At 41.3% G+C, this 20134-nt stretch overlaps 1 protein-coding gene across 2 annotated transcripts; it reads left to right on the forward strand.

Annotated features, from left to right (window-relative positions):
- Positions 1–421: 421 nt before the first annotated feature.
- Positions 422–17100, forward strand: LOC115571918 (pancreatic alpha-amylase). Of its 2 annotated transcripts, none has more exons than XM_030401564.1 (10): positions 422–449; positions 12378–12553; positions 13141–13287; positions 13760–13957; positions 14412–14642; positions 15379–15512; positions 15788–16010; positions 16116–16237; positions 16371–16496; positions 16856–17100. In XM_030401564.1, the coding sequence occupies exons 2-10, from the start codon at positions 12386–12388 to the stop codon at positions 17043–17045; spliced, it is 1539 nt and encodes a 512-aa protein (XP_030257424.1). In that variant the 5' UTR covers positions 422–449; positions 12378–12385; the 3' UTR covers positions 17046–17100. The 2 variants fall into 2 exon arrangements, with proteins under 2 accessions (XP_030257424.1, XP_030257423.1); XM_030401563.1 differs by lacking the exon at positions 422–449 and adding an exon at positions 11833–11842.
- The last annotated feature ends 3034 nt before the right edge of the window (positions 17101–20134 follow it).

The raw sequence follows: 20134 nt of genomic DNA on the forward strand, positions 1-20134 counted from the left end.
CGTAGTATCACCAGGGTCTCTACACATGAACACGAGCATTGAGAACAATGTTTGTGTACACAGAGTTTACTAAAAAGAAAGTTTTTCTAACAACTCACCTTAGAAGTAGCTTGTTCCGCTCCCAGTCGTCATGGCAGCCGAGTGTGACGTTACCTGGAGGACAGTTAAGATGGACCGCTACTGTCTTCCGGCAACAACTATCCACGCGATATCTCACATGACTTTCCCAGCTTTTTATTTTAGTATTGTTTCTTATATTAGGCTCCTTTTTCAACTTCAAGGTCAATATTGTTTTTCGCTATCGACAAAACAATAAATTATCCGTGCATTTATATAGAGCTAAGCTTTAGGAGCAGTCCACCTTAACTGTCCTCCATGTTACATCACATTCTGAGATCGATACTTCTTGGCTGCCATGACGACTGGGAGCGGAACAAGCTACTGCTAAGGTGAGTTGTTAGAAAAACTTTCTTTTTAGCAAACTCTGTGTACACAAACAATGTCCTCAATGCTTGTGTTCATGTGTAGAGACCCTGGTGATACAATGAGCAAAGTTTCATGTTGTGTCGAGCCTTCTTAGTGTTTTAAAAATGGCGATTTTGATGCGATTTTGACGGTAAATCTTAAAAGTGCCTCTTTTGTCGTAATTATGCTTTTACATGAAGGTCTGATTCATATACATTCACAAAAAAAGCCTAGGTTGCATTTTGGCGAGAATTTCACTTTAAATGAGGAATTGTGGAGCCATACAATGTAAACGGTGAGTCAGCAAGGAGAACATTGAAACTGTGCAAAGGCTCTTTTTGTCTGAGTACATTTTAATATGTTTGGATTGTGTTTCCCAGTGCTGACCCACTCTCAGTTACCGGCGCCAGCTTGTCATTGGCCAAATCAGTAAACAGCTTTGGCAAAGATATAGCCTCTGTGTCTGCTGGCTTCTCAGTATAATTCATTGTGTCCTTTATCCTGCTCCATAATAAGTAACATCACTTACATAACATTGTCACCTCTTTAACTGAAGTTACACAACAAACCTAGTGCTTTTAACCCAAACTACGAGGTTCACCCAAACCTAACCAAGCGGTTTTAGTGCCTAAACCTAACCAAACTACAACAGTACAATGAATGTCAAAGGTCATGTTGTTTTGCAGATGTTGTTATATGTCATTTTGGGAGTCGCACACAATTTACCTTTTCAGTCAGTTTGATATGAGGATCTGTTGTTTATTTCACATGGGAAAACATTCAATTCACATGTGACGTTTTTCTTAAGGCCCATCCAGCACATATGTTTGTGTGTGTCGGTGCCAGCGCCTTGCTCAGAGGTAGTCCCTGGCTACCGTTATGGCAGCGAGTACAGAGACGCAGCCAGTTGAAGACAGGAACTTGGACAGAACTGGCAAATCTGGGACTGCACAGTTTACGACCAAAAAGCAAATAAAGTCTGCAGAGAACAAGCAACGGATGCTCGGCGTGTTTATACAAAAGCTCATTAGTGTGAGATCAGGTCAAGGTTTACAGCCAGCCTCTTCCCTCTCGGTGCCAGCTATACAACCTGTGATTATTCCTTCTTTAAGTATAAGCCTGGGACCTACAGCACTGCGTCCTTGCCTTTAAAGACTTGTTGCTATTTTCTGTCTTGAGGGAGAGGAGCATTTTGGGAGATGATTTCAGTGCTGTGATGCTACCTCCTGCGCCACAGACAGACATCTGTCCCGCACATTTGCTGCAGTGTAGCGCGGATGTTGATCATCTGGTGAGCGTTTTTTTTTTTTCGGGGGTGGGGGGTGGCTGCTTTGTTTCCAGTTAAATACATTTCCATTAAGCAAAATATTTGATTCTCAAACAGCAGCGGCCCCTCACACTCACTTTATGTTTAGTGAACTCTGTCGGAGTTACAGATGTAAGACAAACTGGAGATAAGCAGCAGAGCGAGACTGACGGGATATCGCGAGGCGGGGACCCCGGCACAAAAGTGAGGCTGATATTGTGTTATTTGACAGATGCCTGCCTGCTCTACCCCATCACCAAGCCTCTTTTTATGTTCCTCCCTTTCTTACTTTTGGAGGAGAAGAGGGCTGCAAGACAAAGGGAGCTCTCTGTATCTCAAAGCCAGCGGGGATATCATGGAAAAGGCTGACAGTGAGTCAGGTGTGGGATAGAGTCAAAGGGATTATAGCTGCACTCTCAAAATCCAGTTTTTTTTAGCAAAACTGATACATCTTAACTTGCATTTATACAGAATATATACACAATATATAAATAGTTCATGAACTAAAAAAAAAAAATCAATGAAGTACTTTTATCATAACTCAGGAAATGCTAGTAAAAATGGAGGTTCAGAAAGCGGATTCGCGTCTCTCCCAAAGGCCGTACAACTGGAACGCTGCACCCTTCAGTACTCGGTTATTGTAGCATAAAAGGTAACAAATGTCTAAGGAGAAGAAAACTACAAACATTTCAAGAAGTACAGGGGAGCTCGGGAATTTTCCCTCACAGTAAAACCGTTGCTCAGCTCATGACCATGAAAGCAAAGCTCTCATTTCCCGCTGACTACTGTGAAAGAGGATCATAAAATTGACTCCATCTGTAATTTTATGGTGAGCTCCCCAGTCACCAGCAGCACAACGGCATTCCTTCTATCAAGTTCCTTTTAAAAAATTTCACTTGAAGGCATGTACTGCGTAGTAAGATTCGGGGATAAATTGTGCTCTGTGTCTCTTTTGATGTCTTAAATCAGGCACGTTTGGCCGCATTCGACAGCGGAGAGAGAGTACAGTGCAGAATCACGGCATGAGCGCTTTTTGTATATTTTCATGATGATATCATTGATTAAAACAAGAAATTGATTTGTTGATTCACACAATACTCAAAATGTAATGCAAACATACAAACTAAGATTGTTTATTTGTCATGGGGAGTGCCAGATTTTTCGAATCTTTGAGGAAAGACAAACTTTTACCAGCTCGGGGTGGGCTGTTTAAAAGATGTGGGTGCTTACCAGGCTGTTAATATAGGAAATGTACAATAACGTCCACTGACACTAGTCTGTCTCTGCTACTTTACAACCTGCCTCTCACAAGGGCAGCAAGCAAAAACTTTCAAGTACAAACAGTATTATTAGATACACAGCATGTCACATATCTATGTGTATTTGATCAGAACCTACAGAGTCATCACCAGATGTGATTCTTTGGTTTTTTAGCACATGTGGCTCAACTATTTTGGTTCACCATAACTATTCTCATTATCCTTGTTTTCAGCTACAGAAAGAAAGAAGCTAACACCCACCCTCCCTCGACAAATCTTACAGTTCACAGCACCAATAAGCAGACAGATAAAAGTTAGTGGCTAGCTGGTGATCAAAGTTGAGCGGTTTGCGGCTAACGAGCCAGCTGTTTCCTTCAGGAGTTGGTGGAGCGCAAAACAGTCCTAAAATGAGCGTGAATGCTGGACTGTGTCATGATGTGAACAAAGGTGAGATGCCATATAATGCAAAGTACAGTAAGACAGATAAATTCTGGCGACCCCAGATGTTTAAAAATATCAGTTATTGCAGCTGTGAGGTCTTTGTCATATATAGAAGTCTGACAACACCTTGGGCGGGCGAAACCAAAGGGGTGGCTTAGGGTGGCCCCTGAAATCTGATTGGCTCCCCCCAGGTTCCGCCCCATTTTTTCCCTAAACTATGATATTTGCCTGGTCAGAACGCGGCTATAATTTGAACCGACTGTTCTGACTCTACTCTGTGAAATATTTTGAAACTTTATGAGTGGTTTGCAAACCACCAAGAAGAGCTGGCACATTTAACTGTTTAAACAATAGCTTCTGTGGCATTTCTGTGTTGCATATTATTTTGTCACTACAATAATTTGTTATAAAGTGTAGTTATACACCGTGAGTGTATGTTTGAATGTTCACTGTTGTCTTTTGTATGTAGCTACTTTTGAGGTATAATTTCCTTTTGTGGCTTTAGAATGGACGCTTTATATTGAGGTGAATCTCTGTTGTGTTGTGGTTTGTTGGTCAGTCTATCTTTTGAATGAACATTTCAAACAGTGATGTAAGAAACTGTAAGATATCGTATTCAACGTAGAACAGAGTAGTGGAGACAGAAATGGTGAAATAACTGTATTATGACTTTTGATGGGGGATTTTATAAGCAATATATATGGAAAAATAAAAATCAGTCAATAGCAATTATTCTTTTTATTCCAGACTACTGTTGTCCTGCTTAAAGTTGTAAGGCTGACAGGAATCCTTTGTGAAACACTGTCATGTATATGGTCAACATTACTGTCTACATGTGTTCCTTTAATGTCTCAATGTGAGAAGCATGTGTCTCGACAAGAAGCCTGGATGGAGAGCATGTGTGTGTGAGAGAGTGTCTGATTCCCTGACTTGTCTAAAAACGTAAAGGTGTTCGAGTTCATGTCTGCAAATGTGCATCCACGCGCGCACGTCTATGTGTGTGTGTGTGTGTATGTGTGTGTGTGTGAGTGTGTATTAGCCAGTTTCAGAGCGTGAACCTCTCCTGGGGGACTTCCGCTGCTGCTGTTATTCTTTGCAGTGAGATGGAAAGCTTTTCCCAACATCTGCACAACATATCATCATGGCAAAAAAAAAAGAAAAAAGAAAAAGAGAGAGAGAGAGAGAGAGAGAGAGAGGAGGATTCTGAGCCGAAACTTTCCTTTGGAAGAGCTGGGGATTTGACTTTATAGGACTTTTTTCCTCCCTGATATGCGAACCTGAAAAGTTCCCAAAATGCGAATCATTTAAGTGACAATTTCAGAACCGCAGAGGGAAAAAATGTGGTTACACACTCCTCGTCAAGACAAGAAACACTTGTTAGTGCATTTGATGGCATTACTGGGATCATTAAAAAAGTCATGCAAAGTTAGGGGCAGTAAACTTTTGCAGTACCCAGTGAAGTGACAAAATGCTTTGCATCAGACTATTACTGGACTGTAAATGTGGTTAATTTTTATTTGACGCCTCTTCATCCAACGCAAAGTGGATTTTTATGTCTCCAAAAACCAGTGAGTGACGCAGCTTTGTGTCAAATACAAACCTACTTTTACAATAGTAAGGCTACTTGAACACTGTTTCATGCTTTTCGTCCAGGATGCCTTGCGCTATCTGTTCGCCAACAGCTCTTAAACCGGAGCTGTCTGGCTGAGAGAGCAACCTGAGGTGTAGGGAGACGAGGTACATACAGCTTCTTATCCTTCCATCAGCTGCCTCTTTTTTTTGTTCCTTTATGGTTTTTACTCCCCCTTCTCTTTTTCCACTCGCTCCCTCTGTGTTTTTCCTCATTTGCCCTGCACTGCAGCAGCGCCCCCCTTTTACCATCTCGTGCACTCGCTCCTCTTTTTGTTTCCTCATTTGTCTTCTGCTCACCCACCTCCTCTCTCCCCTCTCTCTTCCTCTTTCTCTCTCTTAACCTGCTGACCCCCTTTTTCTTTTTATCTCCCTCCTTACTCCTCCTCACTCTCTCTTCCCCCCATGTCTCCAGTCGACCCTCCTGCCCCCCCCCCCCCCCCCCCCCCGTCTACGCCGTGACTCCTCCACTTTCCCATGACAGAAGCAGAGGCGGGAATCAAATGACCGGCTTCTCTCCTTTCACCTGGTCTCCGAGCTCGAGCTGTGAAAGAAAGCTTTGTCCCCCCGAACCCTTCATCGCCTCTGGAGGTATGTCCTGTGTTGTCCGTACAGGAAAGGACTTTGGTCTGACTGGAATTTTTTGGGCCCATGGGAAAATGTGAGCAAGTATTAGGGCCTTAACTCTCCCGCTGACACCTCCCACAAAGCGTGATGCGTCACCCAGATGAAAACCCCCGTGCCAGTAATTCAAAGTAAACCTTAAAGTGGAAATCTTTTGATATAAAATGTGAAGACAATAGCTGTGTTTCCATCATTAGATTTCTCTGCACATGTTTGAGGGGCATGATAGGTCGTTATCTTTATAATGACCTCAGGGGTGAATAATGTGAAGCATTTTATTGTGTTTCCGGAGGATGTTGCTTCATCTGCAACAATTAAATGTAAATGATCACACGTTTGTTTTGCTGCCTGCAGCCTGTAAATCAGTTTCTAGCGGTTCAGCGTGAGGCTGGGAGGTGAGCTAACCGTCCTCCTGCTGCTAACACTGGGCGAACCTCAGTAAAGTCGCGGCTGGACTCGAGTGAATATCCGCCGAATATCCAACCTAAAACTAACTTCACCCCTGTTCGATGAGTCGCCTGTTGCTGCCTTTGAATAGGATGAAGAGGATTTCAGCCACTCAACTTAAACGATGAAGATGTGAATCAGGGGCACAAAAAACGTTGACAGCGGTGGCCGGTCATTATGTTTACCAATACCCAACCCTTTCCTTGCGCACACACATTTTTCCCATTTGTTTTGAAATATTAGAGATCTGGTAAAACATAATGAGAATAAATATATATATCCAATCCCTTATTGGACTGTAACGTCCGATTCCGATCGAGTCTACCCCAATTTCCAATCACGTGATCGGATCGGGACATCCCTAGAGATGGGATTGCATGGCAGAATCTGGTTGCTTAAATGGAGAGAGAGCACATGAAGAAACATCCATGTCAGGTGAATGGAGGGAGCAGGGAGACAGGTGAATGAAAAGATGCCTTTTGTTCTGGATTACAATTTATACCCCCTGTACCTTGTTCATGACAGCCAAGCATAACATAGTCATCAAGCTTTATCCTGCAGCAAGTTTTAAAACTTTTCCTGTTTTTTTTTTTTTTGTATCACTCCCACTAATCTCATAGCATTGTCTTCAGCTGTGTTCAGTGAAGGAGTGCTAATAATTCTGCTGCAACCAACCTGCTCAGCACCAACAGTGGACGGATACAGTTAGACACTAGCTAGCTGTTGAACATGGAGGAGCACTTAGCAACCAAAAATCCAAATATTGCCCTCAGATCGATGATGATGTTGCTTTGTATCTTCTGGAAATGTAAAAACGTTTTTTAACTTAAATGCACATATGAAATTCCAGCCACTAGAGGTCCCTCCATGAAAACAAAACAAAGGATGTTAGTGGCGTGGTATCATAGAAGTCGCTGTTTTCATTGTTAAACAACCACCACTGCTGACTAGTCAGTGTTTTAACATTTTATCTGCATTATGTTTAGTGTCATTAGCCCATTTCCATCCCCACTCTCTGACTCTCTCCCAGAAGTTATAGCAACAGGTGACCAGGATAAAATAAAGATTTCTCTGGGTTTGAACATTGCTGGAAATGTTTGGGGTAATGCCTGTGCATCACTTAACAAACTACAAACATCTTGTCAGTTTTATGCATTTACTACATATATATTACATATTATATCTTTAAAAAGTGATGACATGCCATTGCTGTGGTTCTGCTGCCCCCAAGTGGCTAAAAAAATCTGTTATTTTACATTTGCTATTTTGACCCCAAAAGAACTTTTCACCTGACTTTAAAGGATGAATAATACCTGAATCAACCATTTGAAATCTTGTTTTGACCAGAGATGGACCACAGCTTTAATTCACCACACACACAAAAAAAAAGTCAGCCCATTTGATTTTTAACAACAAACTCAGCTATGTGGGTTTATGCTTTGACTGTTCAGATAAAGGTTTGTTTTTGATCCCTCCAGATGCGCGTCGTCTGCTTTTGTATGGACTATTACTGCGGCTTCAAAGAACACCAGAGAGCAGTGCTCCTACTGTGAACAGGGCATCACAACCAAAGAACAAAACCTCCACTGTAAAATTAGATCTTTATCCCTTTAGTCCTTATGTGTCAGCACTCGCAGTCTGCGCAGAGATGAGCTACTACTGAGTGTTTCCACGACAAACGTGCCGGGGCACCTTCACTCCTACATGCCTGTGACCCACGGACTCACTAGGGGGAGCGACCCAGAACGAAACCCAGTAAGGCAGGTCAGATGTCTGCTTGACACACTCTCTGCGGCGGTGGGGGTGGTGGGGGGGGGGGGGGGCGAGGCGCGCGACGGGTGCAGCAGGAGCTAGGTCAGATAGTAAGCAGGTGGGACATGTGGCATGATGAAGCACACCAGGCCTTATTTACAAAAAGAGTTTGAGTGCACACAAACCTGCAGTCGATGTGGCGCTTACTGCCCCTATTTATGTGATGCAGGCGCAGGGACAAACGTTGATGTGTTGTTTGTTGTGGATGCTGAACCCCCTTAATAATGTACAAAGGCATTTGTCAGTAATACAGCAGAAGTTGTGGTTTAAAGTGATTTCATCCAAATCTCTGTGATAAATCAACGGCTGGTTGATAAATGTTATCATGTGAATCAAGAAATCACATGTACTCATGAGTATATAAACATTAACTTACTTAAGGGTAAAGAAAAAGATCATTTTAGGACATGAGGTTCACACATGGTGATGTAGTGTATAGTACACTGTGTATGCTTTAAATGCAGCAGTTTCTCTCAAGAACCATTGGGGGAGCTATTGTTATATGGAAACATACATCCCATCAGCATCATGCTCAGTTATACAGTAACCCAGACCCCCAGTTATAATGGGACAGTGCCATGTGGTCGCTCTCAGGATAATGGGTATGACTCTGTATTTACACAGAATACGCATAATTTTAACCTCTTGGGTTTTGTTGACTTCATTGACTTTATTCCTCTTTTTTCTGGGGTCGGAAATATCTCACTGCTGTATGTGTGAAAAACTAGAAATAGATACATTAATTTTTATTTTATCATCTTTCTTTTCTTGTGGCATGCGTATTTGATTAGGGTGGGGGAAAAAACAGCAAATGACCATAAAGCATCAGTATTACACCAAATAAAGACATATCTAAACTTTTATGTGTCGTATGGGTTATACTACATGGACACACATATCATTTTTTTTGTTTACCAAGTCAGATAAATGTAAACATGCACACAAAGAGATAAGTGGATACATAAAGTAACATTAGCCTGTTATGTTTTGGGTCAGTTAGACATCAGAGTCTTCTTATGGAATAACTGGTTTAACACTTCAGTAAATTAAGTTTGCATTTGAGATTCAGGAGGGGGTAGTGCTGCATAAACAAATATGATAAACTAATGGAAATGTTGTTTTTGATAGATATGAAACATACGAAAATACCTTGTAATAAACCAGGTTCAACCTCAAACATAACTAACAAACATTTGTGTAGTGTGGTGTTAGAGACACTCAAGTAGTGGCAATACCACACAACAATACCTATTTTAAGTATTAGTGGGCCTGATGGTATTAGCAACAAGACATTAAAGGTGTGTGCAGATCAGTTGGCACATCCCTTTCAATCGCTGCTCCAGCTGTCAGTAGACACAGGCGTAGTTCCTTGTCTGTGGAAAAAATCCCTGATCGTGCCCATAACCAAAAACAAAAACCCTAGGGAACTTAATGACCTGTGCCTGGTTGCTCTTACATCTATAGCAATGAAGTGTTTTGAAAAAACAGCTTTTATGTGAGGTCTCACCACATTTAGACCCAAACCAATTTGCATATCATGCAGTGAGAGGGGTTGAAGATGCACTGCTGACCTTGATAAACAACATATATGAGCACCTTGAACAGGCAAAGAGTCTAGTCAAGATTGTGTTCATAGACTTCAGCAGTGCCTTCAATACAATCCAACCCCACCTGATGGTAAAGGAATTGGTACACCTCGGGGTAAATCCAAGACTAATTTTGTGGATTTATGACTTTTTGACTAATCCCTGTCAACAAGTTAAATTCAATTCATGTTTCTCATCCTTAAAAGCCATAAACACAGGGGCACCACAAGGGTGTGTTCTGTCCCCTATTCTATACACCTTTTACACCAATAACTGTCAAGCAACCTCCTCACTTAGGGAGATGCAGAGTTTTTTTAAATGTTGTACAGACAACAGGGAATTATAGTTCCGCCCTCATATTTAATGGTGAATTGGTAGAGTGAGTCTCAACATAGACATATTTGGGTGTTGAAATTGACGACAAACTGACATTCAATGAATGTGCACAAAATAAGACCAAAAAGAAGAAGAGTAGGTAGAATTTTTATTTAAGTATATCAGATATATCATAAAATGTACAACATGGTGAAACTGGTACCCATCCTGAAGGAGCAGCGGGACCAACCAAAAGTCAATATATTCTATTAAGTTTCACTAAAATGTAGTGAACAGTAATGCAGAAATGAAAATTAACTAAACAAAAAAAACTAAGTTATTTCCTGAGTTACAATCCACTGCTGTAAAATAAAAGTGACATAAGATGGGAACAAAAGGCTGTGGAAACCGAGCAGTTTAGCTTTTCCTTTCATTTAAGTTTTATATTAGTAATTCATACAGAAACAACTTCCTGAAGGCGATTGAAGTCATGCTAAAGACTTACATATAGATTAATCTCCTGTGCTGACACAACAAGCATGACCCTTCACCCACATACGGTAACCGAGCGGTGGGTCACATCTGAAGCCCCTCATGGAAAATACTTGTGTTGTTTCATAGCTGGTGTAGTTTGTTTTACATGACAAATCTGACCTCCCACCCTTCTGGCTCGGGCGTAGCTTATCTGAATTGGTTTAAGCTGATAGGAAGCCAATAATAACACTGCCGAGTTATACAAGTGTGTTTTGTAACTGTTGCACAGCTGATATTTTTCCTAGATATGGCAACATGAGTAAAGTAAAACTGACCACTGCTGATAATCTAATCTGACCTGTCAAATGGCAATCAATTAATTGAATCAGATTTATAAGGCTTTATTTTTATTTTTATTTCACCTTTATTTAACCAGGAAAGTCAAATTGAGATCAAAAACCTCTTTTTCAAGGGAGTCCTGGCCAAGAGGCAGCAACAATTATACAGTTACGCTCATAACATACAGACAGCAATTAGAACTGTAAAAAACAATTAGCAATTTAAATGATAAAAAAAACAGTTACAAGTAAATTAAAATGATAAAAAACAGTTACAAGTAAAGAAGGTTGTGTCAAGTGTTCTCAGCCTGGATTTAAAAGCATTCAAAGAAATCAGTTCAGTTATTTTCCAGTCTTTTTGCAGCATGTTCAATGGAGAAGGACCAGAGTAGACGAAAGCCCCTTTTCTCAGTTCTGTGGGGGGAAATGGAACAGACATCAACAACTGATCATTTGAACGCAAACCGTAAGAATCAATAGTTCTCCATGTAAATGTATGAATGATTTGGTTCTCCAGATCATTGCTCACTTGCATGTGAACATGCTCAGTTTCTACTCCCGCAAGTTCCCATACATTAAAATGGAGACAACTGAGGTGCACAAAACCAGTCTATGTATGAAATATGTCAAATGCATGATTTTTGTGCATACACATGTCATTTAAAATATCTGGCCCCTGGTGTAAGACCTTATATGAAAGTATTGTGAAACTGTAAATTTTATATATTGGCCTAGTTTTGTGCCAGATAGGTTTATTTGTCTTCACATGACCATACATGAAAGAAATTCAGTTAGAATTCCAGTGCATACTTCAAATTTCCATACAGATATTCTAAATTCAGACTTTACATAAATGTAATGTAAGAAGAACACTGTATTTTCCCTCCAGTGCAGCACTAGCTTCACCGTTACCAGTCTTGTTTGGCATTGGCGTGCTTATGTGCAAGTCATGCACGCCCCATTATAATGTCCAACACAGAATTTTCCAGCCCCAGCTTTTTATTTGCTTTGCCCAGAATAGATATTTGTTCCAAATCAAATAAACTCTGGGTATGTTTAAACTGGCTGTTGCAACATCACGTGGTCACTGAACAGAATGAACCAATAGTAAAAGCAGGATAAATCTATGTTGTTGTCTTCTGAGTGGTAAGAGCTTAAGAATACAATTGTGATTAATTTTTATATTTGATTCAGTGCAGTATATCATGATTCCCCTTAGATGGTAATAGGGTAAATATTTAAAGCAGGAAAATTATGTTTTGTGGGCTAGTGTTGCTGCTGAATTCGTGAAGTTACGTGACATGGCGAACGTGTGAGTTTCAGTTTGTTTTGACCTGCAGAAAGGGTCAAATTCAGTGCAACAGACATGTCAGTGTCAGAAAATGTGCCAAAGATCCCAAAGCGTTCTCATTAATTTTCTGTCTCTGAAGCCACTTTGTGTTGTATTCAGGTAAAGACATTAAGCACACCTCATGTTTCCAAGTTTCGGACCCTTGTGTGTCTCAAAGCTACTTTTTCCCTCTACAAGATTTGAAGCAAGGTTGTAGGTCGTGAGAAAGAAGCACCTGTTTAACCTCTGTGCCGATATTTGCAAGTCTCTCATTGGTCTAAGAGAGGGGGGAAATGTGTATAAATACTAACTGTGGGGCAGCAGGTAAGTGTGGTTTTCTCGCTCACCCAGGGAAAAACATGAAGTTGTTCATTCTGGTGGCTTTGTTCGGGCTCAGCCTCGCCCAGCACAACCCCCACACCAAGCACGGCAGGACCGCCATCGTCCACTTGTTTGAGTGGCGCTGGGCGGACATCGCTGCAGAGTGTGAGCGCTTCTTGGCTCCTAATGGCTACGGTGGAGTTCAGGTACGTATGGCTGAACCCAGGGTTCAGATAAATATGATATAGGTGAATTCTTCTTTCTTTACATGGAAAATTGTTGTTTATTGCTTTGAATTGCACTGTTAAGTTTTGCTTTATCAGTTGTATGAGGAATGGGTAATAAAAAAAAAAAAGTTTTTTTTTTTAGGAAAATGGTGCTCCTTTTTATTTAGAGTCCAATAGCCTCTTTTAATCTGTTTATATTCCTTTAATTTAAATTTGATGCAGTACTCTGGTAATTCAGTTTAGCACAAAATAAAGTTGGAGGACTCACAAGAACCAGAGAACCAGATTTTCATAAATTAGTGCGACTTAAGCTGCAAAAGACTACAATTCCTCAAAATGCACTTGCACAGTGTTTCATTAGCCCTCCGTGGATTTTTTTTCAAACTTATAAAAAGACATGCATATGTCTCATGATGATTCAACAGAGCTTCACGTGAAAAAGTGTACCTTTAAAAAAAATACAGCTGCACTCGGTTTATTTCTTCTTGACAATAATCAACTGTCTGCAAACAATTCCTGCGCTAAAAGTAAGAATTACTGTGATGTCTTCCCTCTGTGTCGCTCAGATCTCCCCTCCAAATGAGCACATTGTTCTGGACAGTCCCTGGAGGCCCTGGTGGCAGAGATACCAGCCAACCGGCTACAACCTGTGCTCCAGATCTGGCAGTGAGAACGAGCTGAGAGACATGATCACCAGATGCAACAACGTCGGGGTAAACCACTTCACAGCAGTGATTTATTGAAAGACATTTGGAACAATGCTCTTCTACGTACGTCAGCAGCTTGTAAATCTACAGCTGTGTACAGGGTGACAAATTCTTACCAGATACATCTATAGAGACTTGACACTTAATCCATCAGCATCAAACTGAATCCCCAATGAATCCATCAGCAGACACATGGCATTTCAGAACAAAAGGCTTTTTTTTTTTTTTATCCGTCTGAAAAAAAATAAATAATCATTCACACCATAGACAGTTACCTGCTGATTTTGTGTTTACGATGATATGCTTCCTGGACCACCGACATTGCAGTTAACCATTAGTGAGCAGTGCAGCTTTGCCATATTCCAGTGACCTGAGAATGAACTGAATGTGTTAAGAAAAGGATCGCAAGTGAAGAGAGATAGCATGGAGGTGTTGATTAGTTGTCTTGCACCTAAACAAGCCTGCATCTGCCCCACAGGTCAACATCTACGTGGACGCTGTCATCAACCACATGTGCGGTGCCGGTGGTGGAGAGGGGACACACAATTCATGCGGAAACTGGTTCAGCGCTAACAAGGAGGAGTTCCCCACCGTCCCCTACACCCACTGGGACTTCAATGATAACAAGTGCAGGACAGGCAGTGGCAATATTGAGAACTATGGTGACCCCAATCAGGTGATGAATCACAGTGGTCAGAAGCTTCCACATCCAACGATTGTTTGAGTTTGAGGATACGGGGTGAAAAAGAATTTGATTTAGATTTTTTTGCATTAGAAGTTATGTTTAGATACGCAAATTAAAAACAGTATCCCAGTGAATGTGAGCTAAATTGCATACAGTCTAAAGATTGAATTAGGCCAACTCCCAAATTCTTGGTTTGTTTTGTTGACCTCACTCAGAATCAGGAAACACCACAAACAGACATCAGAATATAAAGATGTTTTTGGTCTATTTTCTTTAGGAATAAAATGTAAAAGAAAATAAATACATAAGGTGATTATAGATATCACCATAACACATCCCCTGTTAAATACTTACGTTAAATTGCACTTTTAAGTGTTTGTCCTTAAAACAAGACTAAAAAGACTAAATAAATAGTGATGTAAATGCTCGTTTCTTTCTGCTGCAGGTGCGCGACTGTCGCCTGGTCGGTCTGTTGGACCTCGCCCTGGAGAAAGACTACGTCAGGGGCAAGGTGGCCAACTTCATGAACAAGCTGATCGACATGGGCGTGGCTGGATTCAGAGTGGATGCCTGTAAGCACATGTGGCCCGGCGATCTGTCTGCTGTTTATGGTCGTCTGCACAACCTCAACACCAAGTGGTTCCCTGGTGGCTCCAGACCCTTCATCTTCCAGGAGGTACATATTTCAACATGTTATTTTTTTTTAGGTGTACGTGTTTTCAAGACTGAAATAGTGACATGTGTCAAAAACTGGAGAGAATATACATTAGCGTATTGAGTGTCTGATGTGCTTTACTGGTATATCTTGCTGAACCTAAAGTCTGGATGAACTTATCTAGACCTGGTTTGCAGAAAAACATGCATCCAGCTAAATAAAAATAAATAGATAAAAAACTGCTGCCAGTAAAACTAATTTACATTCAGGTTCATGCCCCCAGCTGAAGTCGATAGGGAAACATGTGATTACATGAGTACTAACCGCCCACATAACCAATATTTATGACTGATGGTGCAAAAGAAAAAGAGCGAGCAGAGCCGTGGGAAAATGAGCACAGAGATCAAGATGACGCACGCGGACACATGTACACAGACAGAAGCTGTTAGAATCCAGAAAAAAGAAAAACATTAACAGAGTAGCAGGTGAATACAGTTATCATGAGGCTGTAAGACCATGAACCAGAATGTGCTAACAGGCAAAAACAGCCCGTTAACCTTTGAAATAAGTGCTCTCTGTCTTCACTAACAATGTGACTGTTAAACAGCAAACACTTGGCTCTGTTTTCTGCTGAATAAAAAAAAAATACATTTCATTCAATTACGTCCTGGCAATCCGCAAATGACTGACATGACGCAGTTAATTTAGATCATATGTACTATGAATATTATCAATGACGTGAATGATTTCCTTCCAGGTTATTGATCTAGGAGGTGAGCCCATCACCTCTAAGGAGTATTTCCATCTGGGAAGGGTGACTGAGTTCAAGCACAGTGCCAAACTGGGAACTGTCATCAGAAAATGGAATGGAGAGAAGCTGTCTTACACCAAGTATGTGTATTTCTGTTTGTCGGCCATATCAAATTGATGTTTTTGAACATTTATTTAACCATGAGAGGACTTCAATTCCAATCGCTGCATAAATTCCTGGATTTACCTGATCTCCTTTCTAACTGTGTTTCTAGAGACAAAGTGTTTGACAGAATTATTCATAAATGATCACTGATAAGAACTGGTACATTTTAGAGTTTCTGAATTGAATACTTTGATATTTGGCTGTTCTAGAAGTGCACCCCTCATTAGTAAAATTGTATTGTTGTGTGCAGGAACTGGGGAGAGGGATGGGGCTTCATGCCCAATGGCAACGCTGTCGTCTTCGTTGACAACCACGACAACCAGAGAGGCCACGGTGCCGGTGGTGCTTCCATCGTCACCTTCTGGGATGCCAGGCTCCACAAGATGGCTGTCGCATACATGCTGGCGCACCCTTACGGAGTGACCAGGGTGATGTCTAGCTACCGCTGGAACCGCCACATCGTCAACGGAAAGGTAGACTCTCTTTTGATTAACGATAATGATCAATTTCAACGTAAGGTGTGTATTTCTAACAGATATTTTCTGTGAAACTCGTTATCTTCCATCATTATCTTGTAGGATCAGAATGACTGGATGGGCCCTCCCAGCCACGGTGATGGATCCACCAAGTCTGTTCCCATCAACCCCGACCAGACTTGTGGAGACGGATGGGTGTGTGAGCACAGATGGCGTCAGATCAAGTGAGTTCTCAGACAGCGAGATGGGAAACGGGTCCACACAGAGCTCCTTTTTTTTGCCTCTGCTTGGACACATGGATTTGAAAATGAGGTACATTACAGGTCATGATCATAATTCCTCTCGTTTTCATTTTAGGAACATGGCTATTTTCCGTAATGTGGTCAACGGACAGCCTCAGTCCAACTGGTGGGACAATCAGAGCAACCAGATCGCCTTTGGACGTGGTAACCGTGGTTTCATCGTCTTCAACAATGACGACTGGTAAGAATAATTAGCTAAGTGCTCTACCTGGTGCTGACAAAATACTGAATTCACCCACCAAAATCAGGTAACATCCAGATAACACAAACATGCAGATGCAGATAAATTAAAACATATAAATTGCAACAGTCAGCAATCAGTAGAAACAATTTATTTAATTCTTATGTCATGCAATGTACTGTTGTACCTTTACCTATTTAAAACTAAAAACATATAAACAAGCAGTACGAGGTGTACAAAAGAAATTCCAACAAATAATCTAACTGTATATCCTAATGGCTTGACAACAGAATACAGCTAAAATTTATTCTACAGTTTTGTGACATTGGGGCCGCTTTAATAAAAGTATGTACCTTCAGGAACCTGGACGTGACCCTCAACACTGGCATGCCCGGAGGCACCTACTGTGATGTCATTTCTGGCCAGAAGGAAGGAAGCCGGTGCACAGGGAAGCAGATCAATGTTGGCGGTGATGGCCGCGCCCACTTCAAGATCAGCAACAGCGATGAGGACCCCTTCGTCGCTATCCATGCTGACTCCAAGCTGTAATCGCAAAAAAATGGCAAATTAGAATAAATCTTATTGTAGTCATCCAGAAAAAAAATGACTTGATTTTTTGACTGAATCAATAAGAAAAAAAACACACTGAGTGAATCAGAGGTTATGAAGTTATGGTCATCTATTTTTCGATCGAGGTTATACGCTGATGTCACTGTATGTGGATATTTTGCAACAGTCAGTCCCTCCTCTGCATCTGCCATCGATGCATTCTTAGAGAAAAGGAAAAACTTTGTACAGGCGTGTTGTCAGCAATCAACTGCTCTCCCCATTCATAGCAGCTGTCGTGCTAGAGTGGTTGTATTGCATTTAAACTGACGTCAATACATACCATCAATACTTGCAAACTTAAAGGGTAACATACATGAATCACACGTTTGCAGTAAATCTGTCCATCTGTTAGTGAAATCTGGCTTGCAGAACAATATGATGATACTGTTTGACCACCATCTGTTAAAGAAAAAGTGTTTCTCAAGCTTAAGCCACCATTTAAAGCCCCATGCAACGACAACTGCTGTGCTTCCATCTTGAAAGGTTGTTCAGTATGAAGAAAGGCTAATAGACTGTCAGAAATATTCAACACTGACGGCAGGGTGAAAAGAGTTACAGGATTAATTTCGATAATGTCCAGAACAGTAAATTACTTCTCAATTAATACATTTGAGGTTTAGTCAGATTCAAAGTCATTTAAAATGAAAAAATAATGTTTCACTGGAGAGATTTAAATGAGGTGACTATTGGCTGAAGTCCGACTTCCTTTACTGCTGCTGCAACTGTCAGCTTTCTGTTTTTACACGACACACATGCAGTTCACAGTCATAAGTAGCCTTTTGAAACAATTTCATAAAGTAAACGAAAGCAGCTCTTTGTTTCTACCCCAACCACAAAAGACAACAATTACCAGCAGATTCATGTTAAAGCTGTAGCTCTTGCAAGCTAATGCTAAAGTCATCAAGCTGGTTGAAAACACTGTTAAAGGGGACAGCTCAATTCACCAAACCAGTAGCTTTAATTTAATTCTGCAAACTGCAACAAGCCTCGGCAGTAGCTTAAATTACTGAGGCTGAAAACACCTACTGTGTTGATGCAATGTGTTACTAAGTACCAAAGGAACACTTAATTTACTGATGTTGTGCACAAAGTGAACCTCTGCTGTGCTCATAGAAATAATTAATAAGTAAGGATACTACATATTTAAAGTGCAGCATTAGCTTACCACAACTAAAACAGCATAAACATCGCCAGAAACCTCTGACAGGCCAAATTAATTCTCATAGCATGGCCTAATTTGCTATTTAGCCCAACCCGCTGGTAAACCAGCCCACATTCTGTCCACTCTCCAAGCCCATTTTACCCACAATGCAACCTAAAACAGCCCAACCTGGCAAAACTATGACTGACCTAAAAAAAATTTGTAAAGGCCAGAGACTTAATACATCTTAGATACATAAGTTACACTGCTTCAACTAGGCCTGTCGTGAAGTTCCATTTGCTACGTGACGACTGGATGACCGCTGTTTGTGAGTGATGCAGCTCATTGGTCAGCTGATGTATGAATGACAATGAAATGGTAACATTTTTCATTGATTTCCATTTTTCCGAAAGATGTTTAATCAGACAGCTACACGGTCAGTGAGTGTCTTGAACAAGTCCTGTGATGCATGCGAATGTCCTTCCTGCATTGCGCATTCTTGCCCTCCGCTGGGATCAGACTCCTTGCCCTCACACTGTAGCCACTTCAGTTTCACCTGAGTGCAACGTTGGCATCCGTTATTAGCAGGGGCCCAGAGGGCCAGTGAGCCAACTCTCCATCCTTTACTTCCACCCTCTCTCTTCCTGTCCCGTCACCCCAGATTTCTCCCCTGTCCCCTCCCAGCCCACCCACAGAGTCCTCGTCAGCACCTCCTGGACGGGTGACACCGGAGTGCCAGCCACCAGAGGTGAGACTGCGAAGGTGGTGCCTGACAGAAATTGTCTCATCTCCGTTGTCATGGCAACGTGACCCATGAGTGCAGAAAAACCTGGAAACATTCTTTAATGTCTCATGGAGAGAAAACGAGTGTTTTCTTGGTAAAGGTGATGAAAACAATGACAGCTCACATGGATTGTATTGTGTCCTTGCAGTACACAGAGAAACGTTTAACCACTGAAGTGTCAATCAAACAGTGGGGTTTATACCGGAGGCACTGATACATATAGGCTATATTATACACCATCATTCTCCTCACATCTTAATGTATATCAAGATTTGCATTCCTCTAAAGTAGTGTTTAATTCATATCACGATGCATTTGATGAGCCTTTGCTCACAAAATGTGTGAAGCGATAAAGTCAGAGTGACAGAAAGTGCAGGAGAAGGATGGAAGGAGACCTTAACATTGGACCAGCCTCAACATATTGCACTTGCTAAATTATTGACCCTCTCTCCATCTCTTGGTCCGGCAGCTGTGAGGGCCTGTACCTTCCGATTAGCCGCAGAGATGTCAGCATAGTAGACTGGGGTCTTTGGTCCTGTCATCCTCACTGATGCTTTGTGACATGGCTGTCAACGGTGTCCCCGTCCTGTTTCATATTTCATATGGTGCAGCAGACCTGCCTGTCACATCACCCAAGGAGAAGGACAGTCATCAACTTAAAGACCAGGCAACTGAGTTTTTGGATCCATCCAGCTGTTTCACATGCAGAAAGTCAAAAAGTGTAGGTTCATGCCAGGTTTTTTCAACATTAGCAGTTTAGTTAAAGACAGAATAAGATGATAATTTCCAAGCCTTGTGGAGAAAAGTTGCCTAAAAATGTTTTTACTACACCATAATGATTGTGACTGTATCCGTGCAGTATTCTTTTTGTCGATGGCTGTTGCAGTAATCATGAACACAGCATATCATGATTCATTTCAGCCAAGTGGTCCCCGGGAAATGTTCAGCTTCGTATCACATGGGGGCAGTATTGAAGCGAGAACTGTGAAACAGGAGCTTTTTCCAAAGCAGGATTTTTAAAAAGGTCCATGAGACACTTGGCTCCAAGTTAAATTTATTTCACAACTGCTTGAAATTCAGAATTATTCAAGAAACGAAAAGAAT

This window comes from Sparus aurata, chromosome 21 (genome assembly GCF_900880675.1).
Source record: "Sparus aurata chromosome 21, fSpaAur1.1, whole genome shotgun sequence".
Classification (NCBI taxonomy): domain Eukaryota; kingdom Metazoa; phylum Chordata; class Actinopteri; order Spariformes; family Sparidae; genus Sparus; species Sparus aurata.